The sequence below is a fragment of the Gallinula chloropus genome (assembly GCF_964237585.1).
Source record: "Gallinula chloropus genome assembly, chromosome: 18".
Classification (NCBI taxonomy): Eukaryota; Metazoa; Chordata; class Aves; order Gruiformes; family Rallidae; genus Gallinula; species Gallinula chloropus.
The window spans coordinates 4,168,126-4,193,218 of record NC_140103.1 but is presented as its reverse complement, the minus strand read 5'-3'; the positions used below and the strand labels follow the sequence as shown (position 1 = coordinate 4,193,218).

General features: G+C 46.5%; 1 protein-coding gene across 2 annotated transcripts in view; it reads right to left on the bottom strand.

Moving 5' to 3' along the window:
* The window catches only part of ABL1 (ABL proto-oncogene 1, non-receptor tyrosine kinase), a gene marked incomplete at its 5' end in the record, with an annotated part of 78,476 nt that overhangs the window by 12,632 nt on the left and 40,751 nt on the right, over positions 1–25,093 (bottom strand). Inside the window, 4 exons of one of the 2 annotated variants that reach the window (XM_084272596.1) lie at positions 1,546–1,818; positions 8,153–8,448; positions 9,180–9,353; positions 18,627–18,705. In XM_084272596.1, the coding sequence (XP_084128722.1) occupies positions 1,546–1,818; positions 8,153–8,448; positions 9,180–9,353; positions 18,627–18,705 (822 nt within the window). Of the gene's footprint in view, positions 1–1,545; positions 1,819–8,152; positions 8,449–9,179; positions 9,354–18,626; positions 18,706–25,093 lie in introns of those variants that run through there. The other variant, XM_084272595.1, reaches the window with a different exon arrangement.

Here is a 25,093-nt window from a genome sequence, read left to right as displayed (position 1 = left end):
GTGTGCATAATTGCAGGTTGAAGTGTTTCTCAACTCTCTTCTTGGTTATTCTTACATTCCCCAGTGGAACGTGCTGCTCCATACTACATTATGAACCACTTTTAGTCATGTTTCATTAAATATTTATTTGATATATTTGAAACATCCATGGTCTGTATTAAGGTTTCTCCTTATGCACAAACAGATTTTATGGGATAACACACAATTTGACTTGGCTGATGGGTTTTAGAGAGAAGAGAATGAAAGCAACAACTCCAGCTTGGAGATGTCTGAAGGCGTCGGTGTCCTCACGCTACAACCAGAAGCAAGAGATGTTACAGCAAACAGTGTTCCAGGAAAGATCCGTTCTCTCCTTTTTTCACTGTAAACAGGCATTTCGTTCAGCCTGGTGGCATCACTGCAGTGCTCCCGAGCAAGCCCTGCGGTCCCCAGCCTGCTGGCTCCGAGCTGGGATAACACTAGGTGTCACTCGCTCCCTGTGCAAACAGGCACTGGGGCTTTTGCTCGCTGGGGAGCAGCGACAGGAATCTCCAGGGTACAAAATACATAAAGACCAAAATGAAAATACTTTCTGCAACCATAGCAACCCAGAAATACTGAGGTAGCCGCCGCTCAAAGCGCAAGGAAGAAATATTTTCCCCAAATCAGGGAAACGTTCTTCCCCTGACAGTTCTTCCCCTCTCCACTTCGAAATTTCCATTGCAAAAACCAAAAAGAAACAAACAAAAAACCTGGTTCTGTTTGTTTCTGCAGGACCAAACCACATCCTCATTGAAGAAGAGAGAAGATGGTGTCAAGTTAGCATAAACTCTTATTAAGCAATCAAATGCTATGTGTGTGGATGCTGCCAGAAGGTCTCAAGACATTTTTATAAACATAAATGAATTAAGCAATGACCTTATGAACTCACAAAGCATTATTTGCATTTCAAGAGACAAGGAAACCAAGACGCAGCAATCAGGGAGCAGAGCCAGAAACAGAACTGATTATCCAGTTCTTCATTAAAGCCATTTATGAATTTTAATATATTTTAGCTCAGATAAGGGGAGGAAAAAGTGTGATAAGGAACAGCTGTGAGCGACTGCCTAAGACTTCCAGGTACACAGCGTGCTTGTGTGTTGGGAAAGATGCCACATGAGACAGGAAATCAAAACATGCAAAGCCTCCCTGAAGCCTCTGAATTGTATGTTGCCCAACTCACAACCCACAAGGTTTGTTAACACACTGGCTTGTGGTGGCGTGTTTGTCTGTGAAGAGCTCACCTTTCCCACACCCCCAACGTGAGACTTCAGAACTATTCATTTTTCCAATATTTCATCCATTTCAAAGTAAAAATGATACTGTTATCCTCCTTTGTTTAGTTACAAGTGATTTAGATACCACATAAAACCATAACAGGATCAAGCTCTTTCACAAATCCTCTATTCCAAGCTGACAGCACAGAGAGGAAGGGCCATCACAGCCCCAAACTACAGCTGAGGGCAGGCAGGGTGCCTGAACTCAGTTCCATGCTGAAAGGAGTTGAATGGGAGACTCGATTCCTACCTTTAGAGTCTTCACAGCCACTGTAAGGTTGTACTTCTTCCAGACTCCTTCATACACCTCTCCATACTGCCCTCCACCGAGCTTGTGCTTCATGGTGATGTCAGTTCTCTCTATCTCCCACTTGTCGTAGTTTGGGGACACGCCGTAGATGGTGGGCTTATTGCGTTTGGGGGCCGGGTAGTGCAGGGTGGTGATGAGCCCATCTGCCACGGTGGAGTGATGATGGACCAACTCTGCTAAGGTGTTGAAGCGGCTCTCTGAAGAGACGTACAGCTAAGGAAGCAAAGAGAAAGCTCACTCAGCTAAGGCACGTGGGAGCAGGAGTGTTCACACACAGAACTGGTATTAGAAAACTGTGGAAACAAAGCGTCGTATCACTTCTCCACCTGCAGTAGTATGAGCTCCACCAGCTCTGTAAGCAGTTCTCAGAAGCTCAGAGCTGAGAACGATCAACACTTGCATGGGAAATGCATGGATTCAGGAGGAAATACATGCACTTCGCTGAACAGCACGGGCGGGATGACTGCGAGCAGCACTGGCTTGGCATGCTGTTGCTTGAAATGTCTTTTTTCAAGAGGCTGGTCAGTAGAGACTCAGATATTTCCTGGAGAGCAGGGGGTTGTCAACCCCAGTGTCTCGATTCCTCCCCTTGAAGCGTTACTAGCGCTCCGGGGGCTTCCCTGCTACTGGCCTAAGCTCCTGCATGGTGTTTTGCATGAAGTTGGACGGCTGGTTTGCTCCGTTCCTGTGATGGGCATGGATCAATAGCAGAGAAGTAAAATCATTACCACTGAATGAGAGCCTGCTGTGAGGCACGATAACCCATATTTGTTACCTTTTTAACATTTATACAGAAGATCCATTTTAAGCCTTTTAGCCTACTAAAGATAACAGGCAAGTGTTTCCCTACCATCAGAGCTTTGTGTTTTCATGATTTGCCCTGGTTTCACCAGGGATAGAGATAGACTTTCTTTCTAGCAGCTGCTATAGCTCTGTGTTTCGGATTTAGGACGAGAATAATGTTGATAACACAAGTAAAACCATTTTTTGAGCTCCATTTGTTACGAAGGACCAAGGTCTGGCAAGGGACAACCTCGCAGGAGGAGCAGCACCATGTTAGCCACCCAAATTTCTGTGCAGTCCACGTGCTATGAAACATGGTGTGATGCACTGGTCCTACTGAGCACATTGTGTGCAGAGAGCTGTGATAAAAGTTCCTGAATGCTTCCAACTCGTTGGATATGCACTCAACAGTTTGTGCATGTGCAGTGGCCATCTGTCTGGGATTCTGGGAGGCCAGGAAGTTGACAGGGTTACCAGGCATCTTGAAATCCCAGACTTAGGGTTCTTTAATAAGTAATGAGTGGTAGGGGAACAATTTGACTAGATGATCTTAGAGGTCTTTTCCAACCTTAATGATTCTGTGATTCTTCCACCTAGACGGAATTTTTGGATGGAAAAGGAAATTGCATCTGTGAAACTCCAGCAGTAAGTGAGTGTGTCCAACAGAAAAGGGACAGCCCTTTGCAAAAAGAATAAAAATAAAAGCTAGCAGGTTGGATAAATCACCCTCAAACTTGAGTAGAGCCTTTGGACTGGGGATTGGCAGTTTCTGTATGAATGCTCCTCCTTTGGAGGCATCTCTTTACTATATCAAACTCAAAAGAGAATGAGAAGCATTGGAGAAGACCAAATATTCTGAAGAGCACAGAAACTAAATGTAAGAAATGGTGACTTAAAAGAGAAGCCGTATGGTCAAGGAAAGTCAGAGTAATAGATTAAAGCCCTCTCTCCCTCAGCATCCTGCTTTCCCAAATCCCTACACTTAGCTTTCTGAGACAACCCCCATGCTTAAATGTATGTATGGTAACTACTATGGTTAGAAATGGCAAAACCTGCCAATCCATGCATGTCATGGACTAATCTGAAAGGGTTGCAGGAATGTTCAATGTTCAGCTCAGAAACACAGTGTAACCCAAAAAGGGGAAAAGCAGAGAGAGGTGTGAATGACCCCACAGATCAGTCACTGACAGGCAAGGTGTAGGGTGGTTGTTGGCTTTCAAACTACTAATGGTGTCTGAAACAGACTGATGGTCCCTGTAGGTTTCTGGGAAGTAAGTATTATATTGCATTTGTCATCCAAAAGAGGCAACTCTACTGTAGAAACCTACATTTCCCATGATGGGAAATCCTAACCCTTGGTTAAAGTGGCATTTCCTCTGGTGGCAATAGCACTTGGAGTGGGAGAAGACGCACAGAGGCCAACCTGTTAACCACTTGAAAAACCCCATACCATTAACCACTCTGGTGACAACACACATACTTTTGGGGATGTGCACAGGCATTCAGAGTGGAAGGTGTTACACATGGGGCTGGAGAAAGCCACTTCCCATTCACTTTTCACACTGTTTTTCTTTTGCTACAGATGCTGCTATCAAAACTCCTATGGAAGCTTTACAAACTAAAGACCTCCTCCTGAGGAGGATGTTCTGAACCCTCTACCAAAATGAGTGGGATATTCTTTTTGCAAAGTAAACAGACCAAGCATTATTTCAACTCTATGATTTAAAAACCCCCAAACCACACCAAAACACAGAACCAGAAAGCAAAAAACAAAACAACCTTTCATGGTCAGAGTTACGAATCTGCTTAAAAACCAGATGGTCTGAGAACATAAAAGTGATAACGTAAAAGCAGCTTTTACAGCTGCATGGCTTGGACCACTAAGCAGCCACAACTTAAACCAAGACATAGCTGTTTAGGAACAACCTGTAGTACTTGTAGTGGTACTAGTAGTTCACGTGTTACACCAGGGACTAAAATAGAAAAGGATGGATGTGGAAAGTTATGCTGGACTCCAGGATCACTTGGAAGTATTAGAGAAGTACGGAGAAGGAAGCTGCCTATGTCTTCATGATGGCCTGTACACATGATCTCACAAGTCTCCTGGAAATTAGAGATATGAGTGTTTTGTGTGAGAAATTATATGATATTGTTACTGAGAAATAAGTTAAATAAATGGCCAAAGGTTTCATGAGAAACCCATAAACTTAACACAGACAACGCTTCCCATTTACACTAAAAAACCCACATCCACCCACTAAACCTGCTCATTCTGTAGGCAGGTTTGCTAACCTCTCAGTGACTACACCTCAACACTGATTCCTGAAGGTGTTACTCCCCCTTAGCACCACTGGAAATCAGAGTTACTCTGTGTTTCTATCTTCTCCTGGAATTTGAAGCGCGTATCACGAAGAGATGAAGCAAGGAGTAGCTGTGTATGGCACGCTGCTGACACAGCCCAGCAGATCTCATACACACTGACTATTCACTGCAGCCTCCCTTCTCTGCTGACCCAATTAACAAGCTGCTTGCTGGGTAATTGTCCCCAAGAAAACTGCCTGGTACAGACACAGGTAACAGGCTCAGTGTTTCTGCACTGCGTGAGGTTACATAGGGAAGGGTTAGATGAGATATTAGGGGGAAGTTCTTTACGGAGAGAATGGTGAGGGGCTGGAACAGGCTGCCCAGAGAGGGGGTGGGTGCCCTGTCCCTGGGGGTGTTCAAGGCCAGGTTGGATGGGGCCCTGGGCTGGAGGTTGGTGGCCCTGCCTGTGGCAGAGGCAGTTGGAGCTCTGTGATTCTTGGGGTCTCTTCCAACCCAAATCAGTCTATGATTCTGTGACTCAATATATTTTATTATGGTGGTTAAAACTGGCCCAAGCTAACATCCAAGGCATCCTTAACTCGATGGGATTCCCCCTGCCCAGTCAGCTGAACAAAACTGAACACTCAGGCAAAAAAAATCAAGGAAGATGCACGATAAAGGAGCGAGTCTGCATCCAGTTCAGCTGCTGGGTGCTCTATGGGACTCAATCAGGACATGCATCTTGTGTCCTTAATGCTGAAGGCAGCAGAATTTCAAGAACTGTCTGCACAACGCTATTTATTTAGTTGGATTACTCAACAGGAGGCTCTGCCTCAAGTACTATCAAGTCAGGAAAACCAAGTTCGCTGTACACGGAAGTGGTTTACCAGATGACTAAGTGCACCGTGCCAGCCAAATCAAGAAAGTTCACTTTTAATGTCTTCCTTAAAAAAACCCAAAAGCAAAATAAACAAAAAAAAACCCCAGCAAAACATTCAAAGGTGGTCCAGAAGAATATGATCCATTAAACTGGGCAATAAAGACAAAACTCCCTGAGGAGTGAATTTGTTTTTAAATTGCTGAAGCCCATTGCATCAGTATGAGCGGTACTAAAGCGAAGACATACATACTTCCAATCTCCTCCCAGTCCCTTCAAGTCTTCCCACAGGAAGAATCCCGGGCAGGGCTGTGTGAAGCACAGCACACCTCCAGACCAAGAAGTGGTTGTTCTACACGTTTCTCCAATACCTCTTTCTCCTGATGGCATGTTCTCTCAGCCACGGTATATGATCCCACCATTCATCCTTACTGCAGCACCCGCAGACATTAAGTTCCCTGGACAGGCTGAGTAATGATGCAGCAGGCTAGGAAGGCCCCAGGTGCTCAGGGAGTTGAAGGTAAGAGCTTTCCTTCTGCAGAGCTACGGTCTGCCATGAACTGGGTAACAGAGTGTGACATGAGCAGCTCAGAGCAGAGGATCTGCTCCAGCAGCCTGTTTTGTCAAAGGTCGTTGCTCTTCAGCTTTGACAGCCAGGAACAGGGTGGTGGAAGAGCATGGCATGCCCCAGCCCAGCAGCAGGAGCAGCGGAGCAGGCAGCACGTCTGTCACTAAGCTGTCACAACTCACTGCCCAGCTCATTAACACAAATGGAAGCCGATGGGGTTTAACACGCCCGGCTGCAAACCGCAGCGCCTGACGCATGGACACGGCAACCAGCTCCTTCTGCTGGGATGCTGGCCCTTGGTCTGGCAACCAGGACTGTGGCTACCTCTTCACTTGCCCCTGCACAAACAGCCAAAGCCCAGGAGCCACAGCTCTTGGTCACTGCCTCATCTCTATCTTCTATTTCCATCCACCGCCAGCTGCAGGTCTGGTTTAGTGAATTCTGCTGACCTGCACCTTCTCTCCAAAACACCAATTCAAGCAACATTGTGGAAAATGAACAATTAACCTGGCTCACGTAGACCTGAACCGATTACTGTAGCTCTGCAGAACTGTTTTTTGGGATAAAAACAGCTCTGCTGGGATGAAAGCTTTCATATGCCAAACCCTTTTACAGCTGAAATGGAGATCCTGTGCCGTCACACCATGGACACGTGCTTATTTACACCAAGTGAAGGAGGCCTGGGTTCAAAATGCTCACACGTGAACATTGCTCATCTGCCAGCATCAACATGCACAGAAGGAATATCAACTACAGAGACAGGAGGAGGAATAATATTCCAGATTGCCATGTAGTCCCTTCCAGTACGCTGCATGTCAGCATTTCACTGCACCGATTCTGACCACAGAGTGTGTCTACATGGGAGGAAAAGAGAGGAATCGAAGAGGCGTAACTTGGGAGTCCACTGCCTTAAATACCACGTTCAGAACTGTCTCGATTACAATCTGCTTGCTAAAGCAGACAAGAGGTATTTCATTATGGAATAAAATCTGTTTAATTAAAGGTTTTAGAGTGATGATTCTGATTGACTCTGATAAATAGGAAACCCTATGTATTGGTTCCCTGTGTTCTCATACTAAAGATTTTGCTGACAACGTTGCTGTAGGAAGAGTAAAGCTCTCACAGGACACAGGAAAACTGGCCATGGTGGGCCACTTCCTTACTTATTTTCCTTTTGAAGTACTTTAACAGCACTGAATCTGTCATCTACTCGATGCTGGCAAGAAGAGCCTCTGCAGCCATGCTCCAGGACCCAGACTTCAACTTCTGCAGAGGATCTGAAGAGCCACTCCTTCAACTAGATCCATTAAAACCCAAGATTTCCCAAAATCCAACGCCAGTAGAAATGTTCCCATGAAATTCAAACAAAAGCCTGTGGAAAACTACGTTTTTATGCTAACATTTCTCTGCAGCATCCACAAAGCACAGCATTGCAACACTGCTACAGCACACAACTATCCAGGGGGGGAAAAATGAAGAAACTAGACACAGGGCCCAGATAAAAGTGAAAGTGCCTACCCGTCTCCAATGATCACGCTGAAATACTGTAGAGAAATTGAAACAGTAGTTAAAAGCACTGCAGAATAGCTCCAAAAGCATTCTGTCCCTAGTATTTACAGGATTATTAGCAACAGGCACTGACTTTTCTGATTTGGCTGAGAAAGATACTATCTTTTGAACATATAGGATGAAAATTCATCCTCGGAATCTCTTATTAATGGTATCTACTACATTCAGCTCTGATGTAACTCTACTGTGTTCTACCTTAAAGTGTGTCACTACTGAGCTGTATTATACCTCACCAGAAGTCTGCTAAAGGTGTAAAACTGTTCTGTCACAGCCATGCTGGAATCTCAGAGTTGATTGCAACTACAGAGGATGAACATTGTGAACAGGGTTCGGAATTGCTCGATTCAATTGTTATTACTTGATATTACTTGACCTTGTGCAGTCAGAGGACAAGGTATACTGGGAGGGAAGGTTTTCTTTCATGGTTTGGATAGCCTGCAGCCTACCTTTCCATCAGATGCAGTGTTTATCCTGTAGTGGTACACCCTTCCTTCGTATCGCAGTGAAATCGATCTCTGTCCTGGGCTGCTCTCACTCTCCCGCACCAGAAAGCTGCCGTTGATCCCACTACTCAGCAGGTACTCAGCAGCATTACGTGACACTGGTCCGTGGTACCAGGAATGCTTCTCCAAACTATTCACTGGGGTGATGTAATTGCTGGGCACCCAGCCTTGTCCGTTCTTCGTTTGGGCCTCACACCATTCCCCATTATGATTGTAGCCCAGGACACGAAGCTTTTCACCTTGGCACAGGGGAAAAAAAAAACAAACATTTAGATACAGCAAAGCTGGGAGCAGAGGACAAAGATGGGCTCTTTCTGGCTAACAGATCCTTAAATAATCTCCTGCAAGAATAGGTATCTGAGCAGGGAGCATGTGTGTTCCTTTAAGCTTGAGTGAACCGCTCAAAGCCAAATAAAGTCACATGCACGCTTCAAGAGTTCGTTTAGGCTCTTGTGCAGCTCTGCTCTGATGCTGCTTGAGACTAAATGAATCCAGTAAATTTCATTTGAACTGAGTTGGCTTGATGGGGCTGTGAGAGAACAGGAGTGGATAAACAGTAAAAAAATTTCAATTAGCTAGGTAAGCTGATGTGCCCTGGAGTACACCTAAGGAGCAGAAGGACTGAATAAGAAAACACTGTAGCTCTGCAGTGGTTTTTCATACAAGGACTGTGTTTTGGGGAATGAAAATTACAAAGGCCAGACTCTAAAATCAGCTTAGTTTAATTTCTCAGTTCATATTCTTGCTCCTAATGGGGACGTTAGTCTTGTCAAGCAGTTTCTTGCCCAATGTGAAAGCTTTTAACCTTTTAAAAGGTTATGACTTTGTGAAATATCTGTATTTGTTTAAGAAGAATTCCCACAGTAAAACAATTTCCATAGGGTTTAGTGTCTAATTCAGTTCTTCCACAGCAGTTTTGCTTTCAATGCTTTCTCCACACTCCCAGTATTGCTCTGCCCAGTTACCTTACCTTTAGTTATGCTTAGAGTGTTGTCCCCACTTGCCACAAAATCATACAATGCAACAAAGAGGTGGGGGTCATTTTCACTAGGACAGGACAGAAGGTTTTCCTTGGAGTTCCAACGAGCTGCTTCACTCAGACCTTGGGGCTCAAAGTCCGACACTACCGGCCTCTGAAGGGCTTCTGGAGGAGGGAGAGAGAGAGAGAGAGAGGAAAAGGCAGGTTCATTTTTGCTGATAAAAGCCATCTGGTTAGCCCACACACTCTGATTTTCTAATTTGCATTGTTTTTGACACGTGTGCTCCTCATGCAGCAGAGGACAGATATAGACAGCTCTTTAATGCAGATCCCCTGCCACATCAGCAGGACAACCATGGGCTCCAGAGCTGTCCCCCAGCCTGCCCTGAGCCCCCAGCTCCTGCCTCCCACGGCACGCAGCGGAGGGAAAGCTCCTCTCCCTCCAGCAAATGCTGCTCACGTAGGCTGTGTGCTGCTTGTAAATCCTTTGGCTCACGCCTAACTGCTGGAATGGTTAGATTTGAAAACAAACCCGAGACCTTTAAAAGGTAAATCCCTTAATTATCCTATAAATGAAATCACCAGAACGTGCAGCACGGAGCCAGGCAGGGTGAGATTTCTAAGACATGATATTTAAGAATGAGATACGTACTTCTTGTTGTTCACAGTGTTTTTAATCATTTCTCTTCTTACTTGAGTACAAGGCTGTGCCTTTTTGGTTACCCTCCCTCCTGCCTGCTGCTCTCAAAATGAGAGCACAGCAGCAAGCGGACTTTGCATGATGAGCCTTCCACAGTTTGGGAAGCCCTGAGACATCTCCAGAAAAAAAAGATTCCTAAAAACTGAGTTTCCCAGGTGAGTAAAAGCCAACTGCCAAAGTTCTTTGTACGCTGCAGCACATTAGGCATGTAATATTCAGTAAATATCAGGCAAGTCCAAGTACATCAGGGAATTTCATTCCAGTCACTCTGGCAAACCCTCCCCTCCAGATCATGATTCAAGAATCCGGGGCAGTGACGCTCCAGGTAGCTCTGCCCCCTCACTCCATCCATCGTGCCACCCCCCAGCTGTGCTGGCAGCCCTGCGGGTGACTCTGCTGGCACAAACCCAGGACAATAACTGTGAAAATCTTGTTTTCTGAAGGGTTATTTTCCATCTGGATGAGTTCGTTGAGTGAGGTCACAGCACTGCACTCAAACCACCGCATCCGTGCGGCTAAGGGGACAGGAAACACAGTGCTATCGCACCCAGCCCCTTCCACCACAAAATCTCTCTTCACTACTCAGGTTCAGCCCCTGCCTGCTCGCCCCACACATACACCCCCACATTGCTGAGCCCCTCTTTTGCACAGGAAAACACAGCTGGGAATGGGAAAGTGAAATCCCAGGCCAAGTGTCTTCTACACTATCAGGTCACCTGGGAGCTCAGCTCCCTCCCGTACACCTCCAACACTGGCTAGCAAGGGGCAGATGTCATCAGTATGCCTTTACTGCTGCTGCTTCTTTGGTCTGGAGAGCTGGTGTGAGCTGCACCAGTAAACCAGTGAAAGAACTGGTAAGATTGACAGCAGAAAGCCTTTGGAAATCAAATGTTTGATAGGCCCCATAGGGAAATGCTTTAAAAAGCCAATCAAACCACCCCAGCCCCACAAACAATAACATATCGCACTATTTTCTGAGCTTTGGTGGTTAAAGTGCCACTACTCACCCACAGACAATGTGGTCATTGGTAAAGACTCCCTGGGTCTTCATTACTGAACACACATTGCACCATCCCTGGGCACATTCAAGGTCAGGCTGGACGGGGCTCTGAGCAACCTCATGTAGCTGAAGATGATCCTGCTCACTGGAAGGGGGAGTTGGATAGATGGCCTTTAAAGGCCCCTTCCAACCCCATCTATCCCATGGACATAAGTACTACTGTATTATTTGGAAAAGTTAAGATCATCCATGTGGGCAGAAAGCAAAACAACTGCAGGGAGATATATTTTTATAGTGAATCAGAGAAGTCAAATAATTCTGCTCTCTAAACGATCCACTGGCCGTACCACAGTCGGGAAAGGTGGCACTGTGTTGGGTGGGTTTTTAAAGTAGCACCTTGACATCCTTGCTTCTCCCTCCTGATTCCTGCAGGATACATTTTAATAGCTCAGGTTTGCTTCAAGGGGGACAATGAGAAAAGAAACAGAAAATCCACTTTCAGAAAATTAAGCTATAATCATTTTACCATGAAAACGCTTTGATCCTGTCAAGCCCATTAAGCTCCCTTATCAAACACAGGGCGCTGCAGTGACTGGAGATACTCCAAGGAGTTACAGCATCAGTAAACACCTGGAACAGACAGACAGCAGAGAGCTGCAAGTAGCAGATACACAACCTCAGCGAGGAGCCACGCTGTGATGCTCTCCCCCAAACATGGTACAAACCAGTACATGCTGCATGGTGGGGATGGACTGTAACCTCGGTTAGGAAGGAAAATGCCTCCCCCATGGGGGACTGATTCAACAGGAAGGCAGGAAATCCAAGGCAGGCTCCCCTCCAACTCCAGCACGATTGCAGCCCAGCGAAGGACGGCTCATGCACGGCCACGGATGGGGATGCGGGAGGAAAGCCAAACACTCTGCAAGAATCCCTCCCTCGTGCCCAGGCCGCGGCGATGCTGGGACTGACTCATTACAGGCAGATGCCAAGGTATGTGCTGCGATTCCGAGTACGAGACAACACCGTGTCAAACACCAGAAACACCCACGAGCTGCGGTGTGAAAGGCAAGGAAGGCAGGAGCAAGGGCTGCTGAATAAACAAACACAGGAGAATTTGCTAAGCTGGAAAAACACACGAGTCCCCCAGCGAACATATAGGATGCTATGCACGGACGGGCTCATATCCTTTGTATCCTCCAAGTCGGCTCCCCTCACTCAGCTGCCAGCACCCCAGTGGAGTGCACGCTGTGAGCACTGCCACGCACAAGAGCATGACAGGGAGATGCAAGACCCAACTCTTGGGCTGGTGTAGGGCAGGGGGAAGGCAGGAAACCCAAGTTAAGAACTGGGATGGGGATGGTAGTGACTGAACAAAGCTTGAAGTGCAGCAAGGAAGGGAGAACAAGGCCCTGCATCAACATGGAGATGAGAGTAAAAGGAAGAGAATTGTGGTGACCCGAGTGTAGAAGCAGCTTGATAGACCATGACAAAACACACTTTTAAAGGTCTGGGCCCCAAGAGGAGGCTGTCAGCAGGCTCAGGACAGGAAACAATGAAGCGAGAGAAGCAGACAGGACAGTCCATCTGGGAGCTGCACTCAGCCGGCTGTCAGCCCTGTTTATCCCTCCCAGTTATTCCCTGATAAATTCACCCTGCATCACAGCCCTTCAGAGCAGTAATGTGATATCGCTGTTCATACAGAGGGTCTTTTTCAACACACTTCAGCTTCTCCACCTTACCCTGCTGGCTTTAAGGACAGTTTTACACCACTGCTGAACTCTGGTTGGCTGGACTCCTCCTAATAAATCACCCTCCCATGGGTACAGCAGCCGGGCTACCCTGGCACAGCAATGGGGGAGGAGGCGAGCGTAATTCAATCTGTTATCTCTGCGCTGCGATTCCTTCCACGCATCCACTTTGTCTTCTGCTGCATTCCAGCAAGACTGTAATTTATTACTTTGATCATGCCGTGCTCCAGATGACACCTGGATTCCTGGGAGGAGTCCAGAGGCAACGCTGTAATTCAGTTCTCCACTGACACCAACTAAATGACACCTCTTAATTAAAAGTGGAGCAGGTTTCGAAATGAAACAGCAGCAGCTTTTCTTTTGAGGCATTCACCATAAGAATGTCTTCATTTCCCCCCTAAGTTAAGTTTTTACCAGAGGATCTTTAGGTTTGCACACTAAAAGGTTTCATAAGCGTAACCATCTCCTGCTAATTACTGTTTATATGAGCCCATGAATCATTGGTAGGGACTGTGCGAGAAGTTTTCAGATAGGAATGATTCTGGTTTAGACCAAGGCAAGAAAATCTCCTCCCTAATTTAAGGGAAGGGCTGGACAACAGGCAGCAGCAGTGAATTACACTCAGCTCCTCCACAGCTGACTGAGGGCAGTCCCAAGGGAGGGAAGAGACCTCCTGTCTCCCTACAACACAAACATCCTGTGGGCTTACAAACCGTGCTGGCATTTTTTCCAAGACGTTTCGACAGCAAGGGAGCCCAGAACACATGTAGTATCCTCTTTGGAGGTACGTCACATGCTGTCTGAAGCCTCTCCTTTCCCTATATCCTCCCTACTCTCCTTTTCTGCTGGAAGAAAGGATGATAAATGGCAGAATAACTATGAAGATTGAATACACTGAAACATTCCTGACCCTGAGCACATATGATGGAGCAGCTGCCTCTCTGTCCCAGTATTTCCTTCGTGGCCCTCATGGATTCCCTATGCCTGATGGAATAAGGATTTATATATATATATATATATATATCATCTGTAAACCAAATCCTTCAAAAATGAAGGAAGGTTTTGTGCTTTGTTTCAGACACATCCCTTCAGTGAGACCATGCTCGGCCTCTCCTGTCACCCATGCTGCAGCACAGGCCATAGAACCTTCCACAACAAAGGCTATCGCTGCCACTCCTGCTCTTAGCTGGGATTTGGAAGTCCACCTTCTCATAGCCAGCACACAAATCATCACTTTTTAAATACTATGTAGTTCTAAGCAGAGACACAACAAAGTGCAAAACCAGTCTCTTCTCACCCAGATCCCCTCCCCCTGTGCTGGGCCAGTGTCCCCAGCTGTGCGACCCTATTTCCACCCCCAGAGAGGTCCCAAGGGCAGCCTGCACCCCTTCTTGCACAGCCACCAGCACCCTCTATATACTGAAAACCAACTCTGCTGAACACTAACAGGAGTGGTCAAGACCATCCCATGGCTCCTGGTGCAGCACCCATCCACAAACAGGCCCTCACAGTCAGCTGCAGTGTTTTATCCTGTCCATTCCTAAGCATCCCTTCATGATGTGGATTCTCCCACTCCTCCAAGAGATGATTCTGCCATCATGGGGTTTTTTGGGGGGTTATGTTGTTTTGGAGGGTATTTTGGAGGTTTTCAGGGTTTGATTGGAAGGTTATTTTGAAAGTTTACTCTTACATTAGCTTGCAGGTTCCACTGGAGTTCATTCACTGAGTTTTTTCCATTTACAACTCATCAGTGACACAGTAAACACCATTTTTCTCCAGCCAGCTAATCACAGCTGTAGATGTATGGAGTGGAATAGTGGGTATGGCAGAAATTTGGATTTTATTCCCAAATCTGCTCCTAAACTGCTGCCTGACCCTAGATTATAACCTCTGGGAGAGGAAGAGGAAACTAATTAGATCCAAGTGAACTACAATGACTCTTGTGTATTTCTGAAAACATTTACCTTTACAAGTTTTGCTTTGGATTCCTTACTATGGGAGCAGAAGTTTGAGCCCTGGGGAGGAAAAGCACTGAGCGAAAATCATCCAGATTTACTGGTTTATTCCCCTATTTTACTGGGCAGCCCCAGACTGCTCAGAGAAGGAGAATGGATGATCAGTGTTCGGGCTGAAGACTTAAAAGCCCTTCCAGTGAAGTGATACACGTTTCCTCACCGCAGCCCATGGCAAACAGTCACAAGCACCACCAGCCAGATAAATAAGGACGGGACAGGCGAGAGCTGCTGGAGCACGTGCATCACTAGGAAGCCTTACAAAGGCTGAAACATTTTTATAAGCAAGAACTCCGAGTGATGAGATGAGAGGCCAAGAGGTGAGGAGCAGAAAATCCCAAGGAAGTGAGGAAACAAACAGAAGGCTCTTCCCTGGAAGGCAGCAACGCTGTCTTAATGCACTTGCCCTCCCCAAGAGATGGACTGACGGCCTGTCTGCCGATCCCAGCGACACCACGGTGGGATGAGTCGCTGGCATTGCAGATCTGGGGCTGGTTCAATACGTGCCCAAGCTCATAAAAAAGAAACTCTCCAGGAAGGAGGCAATGGCTACAGGCTGCTGCTCCTCCCCAGGCTCATCTGCTCTAGCTGTAAACAAGGCATGCTTTAAAAAAACCCTGAAATTTAAACAAAGGAAAAAAAATAGAGACAATCTGACATCTGGCAGGACAGAAATCATCTCAGTTAGAAAGCAAAGGACCTTACTAGTGCCCCCAAACCAGTTTTTAAACTTTACAGAGAACATTGACAGGTTTTAAACAAGGCTTCTGCCTTTCAGTGGCAGAGCAAGCCCAAAAAGGCAGCAAGAGTATTTCAGCCCCTATTTGGGACATGGACACGTTCTGTTTTCCAGATCAGATTGGCAGCAGTACGTGCTGTGCCTCTTCCCTTCTACTCTTTACCCTTTCTTGGTGTGAAGTGGGTGAGGAATTACTCAGTCTGGCAGAGGCAGAAAGGAGAAAGCAGATGACAGAAATCCAGATCTCTTACATTTTAGAATAATATTTACTAGTGGGAATAGAAACAAGGGCAAAAAATGGCCAGCTCAGACATCAATATAAAACCTCAGTAGACATTAGGATGAGTTTAAACTTATTTCTGATCAAGAAAAGGCCTCAACTTTTTCAGCAAGTAGGCAAGCCTGCCTGTACACAGCCAAGCACTCAACAATGGGATGTAGCACTGGCATCTCTTCCACATGGCCACAAAGAGGTCTCTACAAACAATCCTCGTTCCTGCAAACTAACAGAGCATAAAAGCCTTTCAGAAGGGGACCACCATGAAAACAAAGCATTTCTGATCACTTGGTTGAAGACATGTACACCTACACTTGTGCCTGACTCCAAATCAGTCGTCCATCAAACCCAACCTCAATGCAATACAGTCAAGAGGTGTGTTTAAAAATATAACATCAGATTTGATTTTGTTGCTGTTCACCAACCAATCACTGTCCACACAAAAACCAAAATAACTGAATTAGGTAATATTTACCCTGTCCTCCTGGCTGCAAGTGGTTTTCCACACAACTAATGGACGGTTCATCCTTTAAGCAGTTAAAGGTTTCAGAGTAAAGAAACTTCCAGCTCTTCCCTTGTGTCCTCAACAGCTTCCCATACAACCAAGATAACAAGAGCAGAGTTAAAATCCTCTAATGATATCATAATCATCTCCCTTAATCCTTTCAGAAGCTTCAGTGAGTGCCTGGGAACGGGCTGGCTATCACATGCTGCTCACAGGGATCCAGGAGCAATGGTCCCTAGTTTGCGGCCCTTGGCCAAAGACCCACCTCATCATCTGTCAGTCTGGCCTTCTGGGGACTGCAAGTTAACTGGTTGCTATCAAAATTAACAAATACTTTCCTAAAACCCTGCTATCTTCATTCTTAAGGGCAATACTGCAAGTGTATTTCACTTGTGCCCTTGGAGTACAGGGGTCTGGTAGAAGCTACCACACTACTCTCCCAAAGAGTCCTCAACAAAGCTTTCAATGCCACAATAACGTTAATGAAGCTGCTGAGGAATAGCACGTGGGCATCTTCAGCTTTAGAAAGGAGTAACACAAAAGCCTACTTTTTTTTTTTCCCATTTCCCCCTGACCCCCACGAGTAGAAATTCTCACTTCTCACCCTGCTCATCAAGAGATCCACAATTACAGTGAGTCCTGGGCTGCCTATGTCCTAACCGACTGTCACAGTGCTGAGGTTCCAGTTGCCACATTCATTCACCAGTTCAGAAGCTGGCTTCAGTTTTGCCCCATGCTAAGCTGCCAAATGGGACTGAAGTACTTTGATAAAAGATAGTTTAAAAGTTGTTTCAACGCTCATTTCCCATCCCAACATGCAACCAGAGTCTCAGGGAAGCTGGAAATACTCTATTTATTGTGTTGAGGATCATGTTGTTAACTGGATATATAAAGCACAAGTCAAACTATGCTCTAATCCTATTATGCAACTGCATGGTAAATTGGGGAGGGGGGAGGAGTGGTTGTAGCACACACACACAAAAGAAAACTTGCAGAAACAGTCAGGGTAACACCCTTGTAACATCATCCTTTAGCATTGGCTTCTGCGGGGAAGAGAGGCCCCAAACACCCTGCCTGTTCTCCTGGGGCTGTGTTGAAAGATCCAACTGCACAGAAAGGAGAGGCCAGCCCAGCTTGGAGCATCTCTGACACACGGCCTGGCCATGCCTGAGCAATACCAGAGGAAGGGGCACAAACAGAGGTTTTATAGATCTAAAAGATTACAGAGGAATTCAGTTGTATAGGGAAAGATCAAAACTATTCAGACACACCCACCAGGTTTCTGAAACTCTAAAGTCCTCGAGAAACTGTTCTTTGATCAGACACCAGAAGAATTTTCAGACCCACTGAACAGACTCTTGACCTGAAATTTCTTCAAATGTGTTTGCCATGAAAAGCCATCTGTAGGTTTTGAGATTCCTAACCCATGAATTTCCAAGGACCATTTCTCCACTGAATATTCCAGAGTTGAGCAACAGCGACTTGCGATAGGCCCCAGGAAATCAGCTGCTGCCTTCCGTGCCTCTGATTTGAGGAGTTAGCACGGTCCTCCTGGCGTGCAGATTATTTTTACTGAAGCAACATCCAGCAACACAAAAGAAGTTGAAGAAGCCTGGACCACCCCGGTGGGATGGACAGAGCAAAGGGGCTGGGGCTGCACATGGGGGACCCATAACGCCGCTCCGCAGGCGGGATGCAGAGAGCTTGCTTGAGGTCATGCAAAGCAGGACCTCAGCCCAAAGTTCCCCCGGCCCAGCATCGTGACTCCATTGCCCAGGCTTTCAATCTAAACTCATGGGGTCCATGTGTTTAACATTATTAAGAAATAACCATGGGTGTGACTCAGGAAAAAAAAAAAATCACCTTTTAAAAGCAATCATGCAAGAGAATTCAGTTACATGAGTGTCTGTGGAACCTTAAAAGGGGATAACCAAAATGAGCTAAGAGATTCTGGATTAACACACACTGAAAATATTTTACCAACAGACTTATCTAAATTTTCTTCCCTAGCCTAAAGTTGGTTTTACCATCCTCCTCCCCCGCCCAAGATAAGGGAGATCCTCCTCAGGAAGGAAAGAAAATATAAAAAAATAAAGCCGAGGCCTGAAGATAGGGCTTTGTTTATGGGCTCTGCAATAGGATCACTTGACATTTTACAACCATAAATGGCAGAACCGCGCTCCCAGTGTATACTGCAGCTAATGAAAGTCACCTGGGGTCCGGACGCCACTCACTTCTCTCACCCCCGCATGCCAAAGCCCAGCCTAAACCTGGCCAGGACCAAATGCCTCCCCCAAGCCTGAGTCCAACTCACAAGCAAGGGATAAAAAGTTATGTTTGGGATGGCGGTGCTGTCGGGCCATACCCACCCCTCCCTTACCCCCGGCCCCGAGAGAGCAATTGTGTGGGGTGGAGGGGGGACACGGCCTGACCCCAGCAGCCCCTTTGGGTACTCACCTTCCAGGTAGCAGCTAGAGGAGGAGGAAAGCCCCTTCTTCGATTTGCAACCCACCAATTTCAAGCAAATCTCCAACATTTTCATTTGTTAGAGTTTAGCTTCGGCTGTCTGATTTCCCTTCCGCCCTCCCCCTCTTTCGGCTTCTTCACACACTGTTGAATTATCCAGTAAAAGTCTAAAAAAAAAAAGTCTAAAACAATCCAATAAAAGTCTGGGGGGGGGGGGGAAATATCCAGGAAGAGTTTAAACCAAAATATCCAGGAAAAGTCTAAGAAATCCAGCGCTCTGAAAACCATTACAGGGGCGAGCCCGTGAGGCGGAAAATCCTGGGGCCCCGCATCTCCTCTCCCGGGGAGTTAACTCCAGCCATCTTCCCTCCTTCCCAACTCTTTTGGCGGGAGAGAAGAGGGCGGGGGAGGGTGGGGGAAGAAGGAAAATAAAGAAAGAAGAAGAAGAAAAAAAAAAAAATTTCAAAAAACCTCAAAAGCAAAGCCGACCAAGTTGGGCAGAGTCACTTCTGCCCGCACTTTGCGGCAGCCGCCCGCATGCTGCCGGGCGCTGGGTGCAGGCAGGGCTGCTGGGGCTCCGCTGCCAACAAAGGGCCCCCTTCAGCCGCTGCCTGCCTCCATGACATCAGGCAGGCGAGCAACGCCCTCGCTCCTTAACCCTCCTCCTGCCTGCACCCTGCCTGCTTCCTCTCCCAACGCTGGAGAAGAGAAGGTGGGGAAAAAAAAAACCAACCCCAAACGCAACCCATCAACAAGTTTCCCCCCCACCCACCCTCCGGCTGGGAGAGCCCTCCGTGGTTTGGAAAGGGGGACAGGCAGGAGTGTGGAACAACGCTGCTGCTCTGGTGCTTTATGTACAGCTCTGTTAAACCAAGTGAATTGTAGGCAACAGTCAAAGTCTTAAAAGCATGGCACCTCACAGCAGTGGAAGGGACCTGTTTAAATACTGTGCCTTCTATCAGGGAGATGCAAGGTGAGCACCGTGCCCACCTGTGAACCAGCACAAAACGGCTGGGCAGCTGGAGGTCCTTCCCAGAAGATACTGCCTTCACATCTCTGGGGCAATTACAGAGATTCAAGTCTCAGCTGATGATTTAGAATCACAGAACCTTATCGCTCTCCCCAACTCCCTGGAAGGAGGTTGTGGGGAGCTAGGGGTCAGTCTCTTCTCGCAGATAACCAGCCATAAGACAAGTGGGAATAGCTGCAAGTTGCTCCAGGTTAGAAATTAGGAGAAATTTCTTTGCAGAAAGAGTGGTTGGCCATTGGAATGGGTCACCCAGGGAGCTGGTGGAGTCACCGTCCCTTGGGGTGTTCAAGGAAAGGGTGGATGAGGTACTTCAGGATGTGGTTTAGTGAGTAATAGAGGTGGTAGAGGAATGGTTGGACTGGATGACCTTGGAGGTCTTTTCCAACCTTAATACTACTCTTGTACAAGGGGCCAAAAGTTTTCACTCTGCCACCACAGACTGCCCTTGTCCCCTACAAACAGCGCTCTCCCCTCACAGGCTACACGTTAATTACCAGTTGGATACACTGGTGATATCTTACTTCCTAGCATTATGCACGGTCCTCTCTAAAACAACCATCATGTCTGTTAACGTGTATTTATATTATATATATATATCTCCTCTCTCCCTATATATATATATGTGTTTATAAAGGAGATAGAAAATTGGACGGTATATACAACCACACTTTTCCCCCTCAAAAGCCCCCTTCATTTCCCAAATCTTTGGGTGCTTTTGCTGCTCTAAGCAGGCAGTGCTCAGGGTACAAAGCAGAGGCTGGGAAAGCACCCAGGAAAGCCAACCAGCCCTATAACAAACTTCACTGCAAGGTGTGGAGGGCTTAGCAGGTCTCACACAGGACCAACAAAGCAGCAAATCTTCATTTTTGGTCCCTGAAAGCTTCCCTCCACATCTGAAGGTTTGTTTTGGCAAGGTTACTGACTAGCTAGCACTCCTTTGCCCTCCAATGTTTTCAAACATTTAATACTTTAGGGGGAAACTCTGCATGCTTCCAGCATCTGAGCACCGTGCCTCCGAAACAGCAAACATTGCTCAGACTCTTCAAACATTATTTTACAGCATGACTTTGCCTCAGACTTCTGATCCATGGGGTGTACGTGTGAAAGACAGCTTGGAAAGAAATCCTTGGTCTCTCGACCCACACTGAACTGCAATTATAGTATTTGTGGGTTTTTAAATACCACAGGCCAGGCAGTTCCTAGCAGAGTGTGATGTTCAAAGTGCTTTCGTGCTTTGTCTCAGGAACGACGACCACGGATATCCCCAGGAAACACCAAAAGAACTTCAACTTTATTTCCTTAACTTAGTCCAGCAAAGAGATGAGGCTACAGATCAGATCCCACACCTCTGCAGCCCACACATGCATCAGAAAGACATTCTCCCCATGCCCTTCCTTCCTCCCTCTACTTCTGGAAGAGGATTTCTATTTCATGGGAGCAGGAGAGTTTCAAGAGAAACCAACACCTATGTACTTGTTCCCTGCCTGCCTAACTTCAGATCAGACTGCAACAGGGAATTTGTGTTGAACCACAGTGGAAAACAAGAAGAACGAAGGAAAAAAAAGAGGAGTTAAGAGCAGATTTGGAGGAGAAAGGTTATATAAATCACAGGAGGAGCCCCGTCATCACGTGCTTAGGCCCAGTGTCATGTTTACGGAACTGAGATGAAGTAAGATCGTAAGAGCAGCTCAGGCATCTTGCACGCAACTTCTCTTCCATGTGAGGAGCATCCCCATCCTGCTTCTTCAGTTGCAGGAATGTGGAGTCCCCATAGCATTCCCCTGGCAGTACAAAGGCTGCCCCCCATGAACACCACCCAGCCATGACAATTAAGGTCGATACAGCGAGCTCCAGCAGAATTAATGCGGATTACATTCCCGATGAACTCCTGGGGTTCTTCTTCCAGAAGAAGAATGCCTCAAATTAAATTATCTGGCTTGCAGAAGAGCTTCACTGTAGGAGAAACTCATGCACTCAGGGAGTTAACACAAAGAGCCTTCCTGTTCCTGGGATAACTTCCACTGTAGATAAACAAATTAATTCCCTTTATGTTTCCACGCAGACGAGCTTGTGTGGTCCCTTTGCTACAAACCTCATCCTTCAACATTTCCTCTTCCGTGTCATGGCAAACTAGGTTGTAAATACTTGGAGGAAATACCCTCTGCCTTTCCTGCATGCCACGAGACTCACTGGATACAGAAATGAAAGCCACATTGGTAGCATCACACAAACTCTGCTAACTCTTATGGACAACATCTATTAATCTCTTTTGTGTTTGTTTGTCATGTAGATGTCTTAGAATAAAATCAGTCATGAGAAGCGTGCAGACTTTTGGACTACAGAGTGACTGATGCAACCTTCAACTCCAGCTCGCTGCTGCAGAATGGCAAAACAATCTTGGTAGGGAACAGGCTCAGAAGGACTCTGGTTCCAGCTCCTGCTCAGAGGGCAGCTATCTATCTAGATTGGGTTGTTCCAGGATTTTTGCAGCTAAACTTTAACAGAATATGCTGGGCAGCATGAAACACGAGCATAAAAAGTATCTATCCAGATCTGCCTTGCTGCAAAGTTGTAAGTGGTTGTGTGCATCTCTGAGAAGAGTCTCTCCAGCCACCAGTTGGGTGGCTATGGGAGCACAGGGACATCTCCAGCCCTCTCTTCCCAGCTGAGAAGGCAGCTCCCTCAGCCCCAGGGGGCACTGCTTGCTCCAGCCCCCAACAGAATCCCTCCAGTTTGTCATCCTCTGCTACAGGGGGAGGAGGGAGCTGGAGGCCGTACTCCAGATGTGCCTTCACAAGCGCCAGAGCGAGGGAAATAATCACTTCCTTCGACCTGCTGGCTCTGCTCTTGCTAATGCAATCCAGTATCCATTAGCCTTTATTGCTCGTGCTCATACAAGAGCATAAACCTATTTAGCCAACTGCCTTCGTGTTTGAGCTTCTTCTAGCAGACAGCTACTCATGCTTTACGTTCTTGAAGCTGTCCAAAACACGGGGATAGATTTTTTCCAAAAGAAAAGGATCACATACAGGCACGACAGTGGCAGTGAAAGGACTGGACTCCATGAGCAGAAAGTGAGTCTTGGCATGAGCCCACAACGTTAGCAGCTGGAGTGAATTTTGTTGTGATACCATTAGAAACAGCTTGAGTGCTCGTCACCCATTTAAAAGCTGAGCTTAATTTTAATTTAAAATCCTCTTCTGTAACATGGAAAGATAACAGAGTTTGAAGACCCAAAGACTGGGCACTTTGAGAGGCACGGTCAGATGGTTTTGGGATGGAAGAAGTAACTTGAACCAGAAGCACAAACTAGGGGTTAATGCAAAGGAGTAAGAACAAGAGCAAATTCTTGCTTACAGTCAAGCTGCCTATGCCTCACCTTGCTCTTCTGTAAACACAGCAGAGAATATCCCCACAGGTCTTACAGACTAACTCAGTGTCACCTGTAAAGTTCTCTGTTGTGTTTGGATGGATGGAGCAACAAAATGCAGGATCACATCATTTGTAAGATGCTTTTTTCTTAGTACGGGAAAAGGTTACACGTGAGTTTGGGCATTCACTGGTCACTGTCTTTACCATTACAAATAGGTCTGTGCCACAAAGCACTGCCATACTACATAGCTCTCCTCTGATGACATCTTTCACATCGTGAAGTAACACATTCTAACACCATTACCTGATTAAAAATATATGTGTATATGAAAATGATCAAAGCAGCCTATGTTGAAATCCATGAATGACCACAGCATGTGCTACAGACACAGCTGTAACAAAGCTGGGCTTTGATCCGACAGCAAATGCAGCGCTGCCTGTTTTCCTGGGGGCTGGTCCAGCTTTGCCTGACAGATTCCAGCTTTCCTTTGGGTTTTCAGATCCTCCACCATTAAACAACTCCATCCAGTCGCAGATACAACGCACCAAACCTTTGGGAAGATACTGGTGTGTATTAGATTGAGAGGACTAGCAGTTTGAAAATCCTGGCTACTAAACTCTACCTTCTTGGCACAAGCAGCACAAAACAGTGTCTGACAGAGCCCTGCAGAACTGTCTGCAATGACTACAACTCCAGTGGGTCATGCAGGTTAAGCCATGAGAGCTTTAGGCAGAATGGAGTCCCAGACTGGCAGGGTTAGAGCTGAGCACACAACCCACACCCAGGCTCTTAAAAGCCACCTCAGATTTAAATAACTGTCTCTTGAGTCAATCGCCTCTTAATCTCAGTAATTGTTCATTGACACCTTGTAACTATTCCAAAGGACAAGTGAAAACAAGCCTTCCAGGATCCTCTGATGTTCTCTGCTTACTCGGCAGTGACAGCCTACACAAGAAAGCAATTGGGTTCAAGATTTATTTGTAATACCTGCCACCTACCAGGTAGAGGGTAGAAAAGTCCTCCCTGGAGTTTGCACACAGAATGACTGCAGCAGTCTGTTAAAACCTTCCAAGTTTGCTCATACACCTAAGAAGCAAGCAACCAAGTCCAGCAACCAAGACACTGAAGGGTCCCTGACTACCCATCTTTGGGTGGTCACATCAGTGATGGCACTGGCATCTGCCCAGACAAACCATCCTGCCTTCAGTGATGTGTGTAATGCCACCCCCAGCTTCTCCAGCACTGCCCCACCTCAGAACCACGTCACTGGTCCCTGTTTCTTCCCAGCTTTTTGTGTAAGACATCTCTCCCTTTCCTTTTCCAGTTCACACACACACATCATTTCAAGACCAGGACTGCACTTTTCCACTGAAGATCTTCTCAGAAGTCAGCTGACACACTTACAAGATCTAGCTGAAATAGCCCCCTAAAAACAAAAGCCTCTTGCTACTATTCTGACCACTCCACAACAGGCATTATTGTAAATTCATACTGAAAACCCCCATATGAATTTGCACAAAGGCTACTTAACACCTGAGGGCAAAGAGTGTTTTCCTGCCTTCAGAAATTGTCCTGCACAGCATGAACCAAGAGCACAGAGAGATATCTGCTCATACAATGAAATTTTAACACGTCTGGCACTTGGACTCTGCGAGTTCCACTCTCACAGGAAGAAACTTGAAAGAAAAATAAAAAAGCCAGGTTACAAAAAGCCCACTGTGCACACCACCAGCAAAACAAAGGATTTTGCAATAAAGCATGTGCATTTGTTGTTTTTTCTCCTTGATTTAACAGCTGTTTGTTATTTGCCGTTTTCAGGAGTGAAGGAGGCAGCAGAGAAGTGGTGGGATCTCAGAGAGGGGATGGGATGTTCCAACTGTTTGAAATTCCTTACAAGCACCAGGGCAGAATCCTTCTCTTTAAGGTAGTAACAAGGCAGAGGGCACTACTGAATTCCTGCTGGAGCAGTCTGTCTTCACCAGGCTCACATAAAGAAGCAAGATGGGTTGTGAGCTCTGGAGGGAGCTGCCTGGGGTATCAGCATTGGAAGCCTGC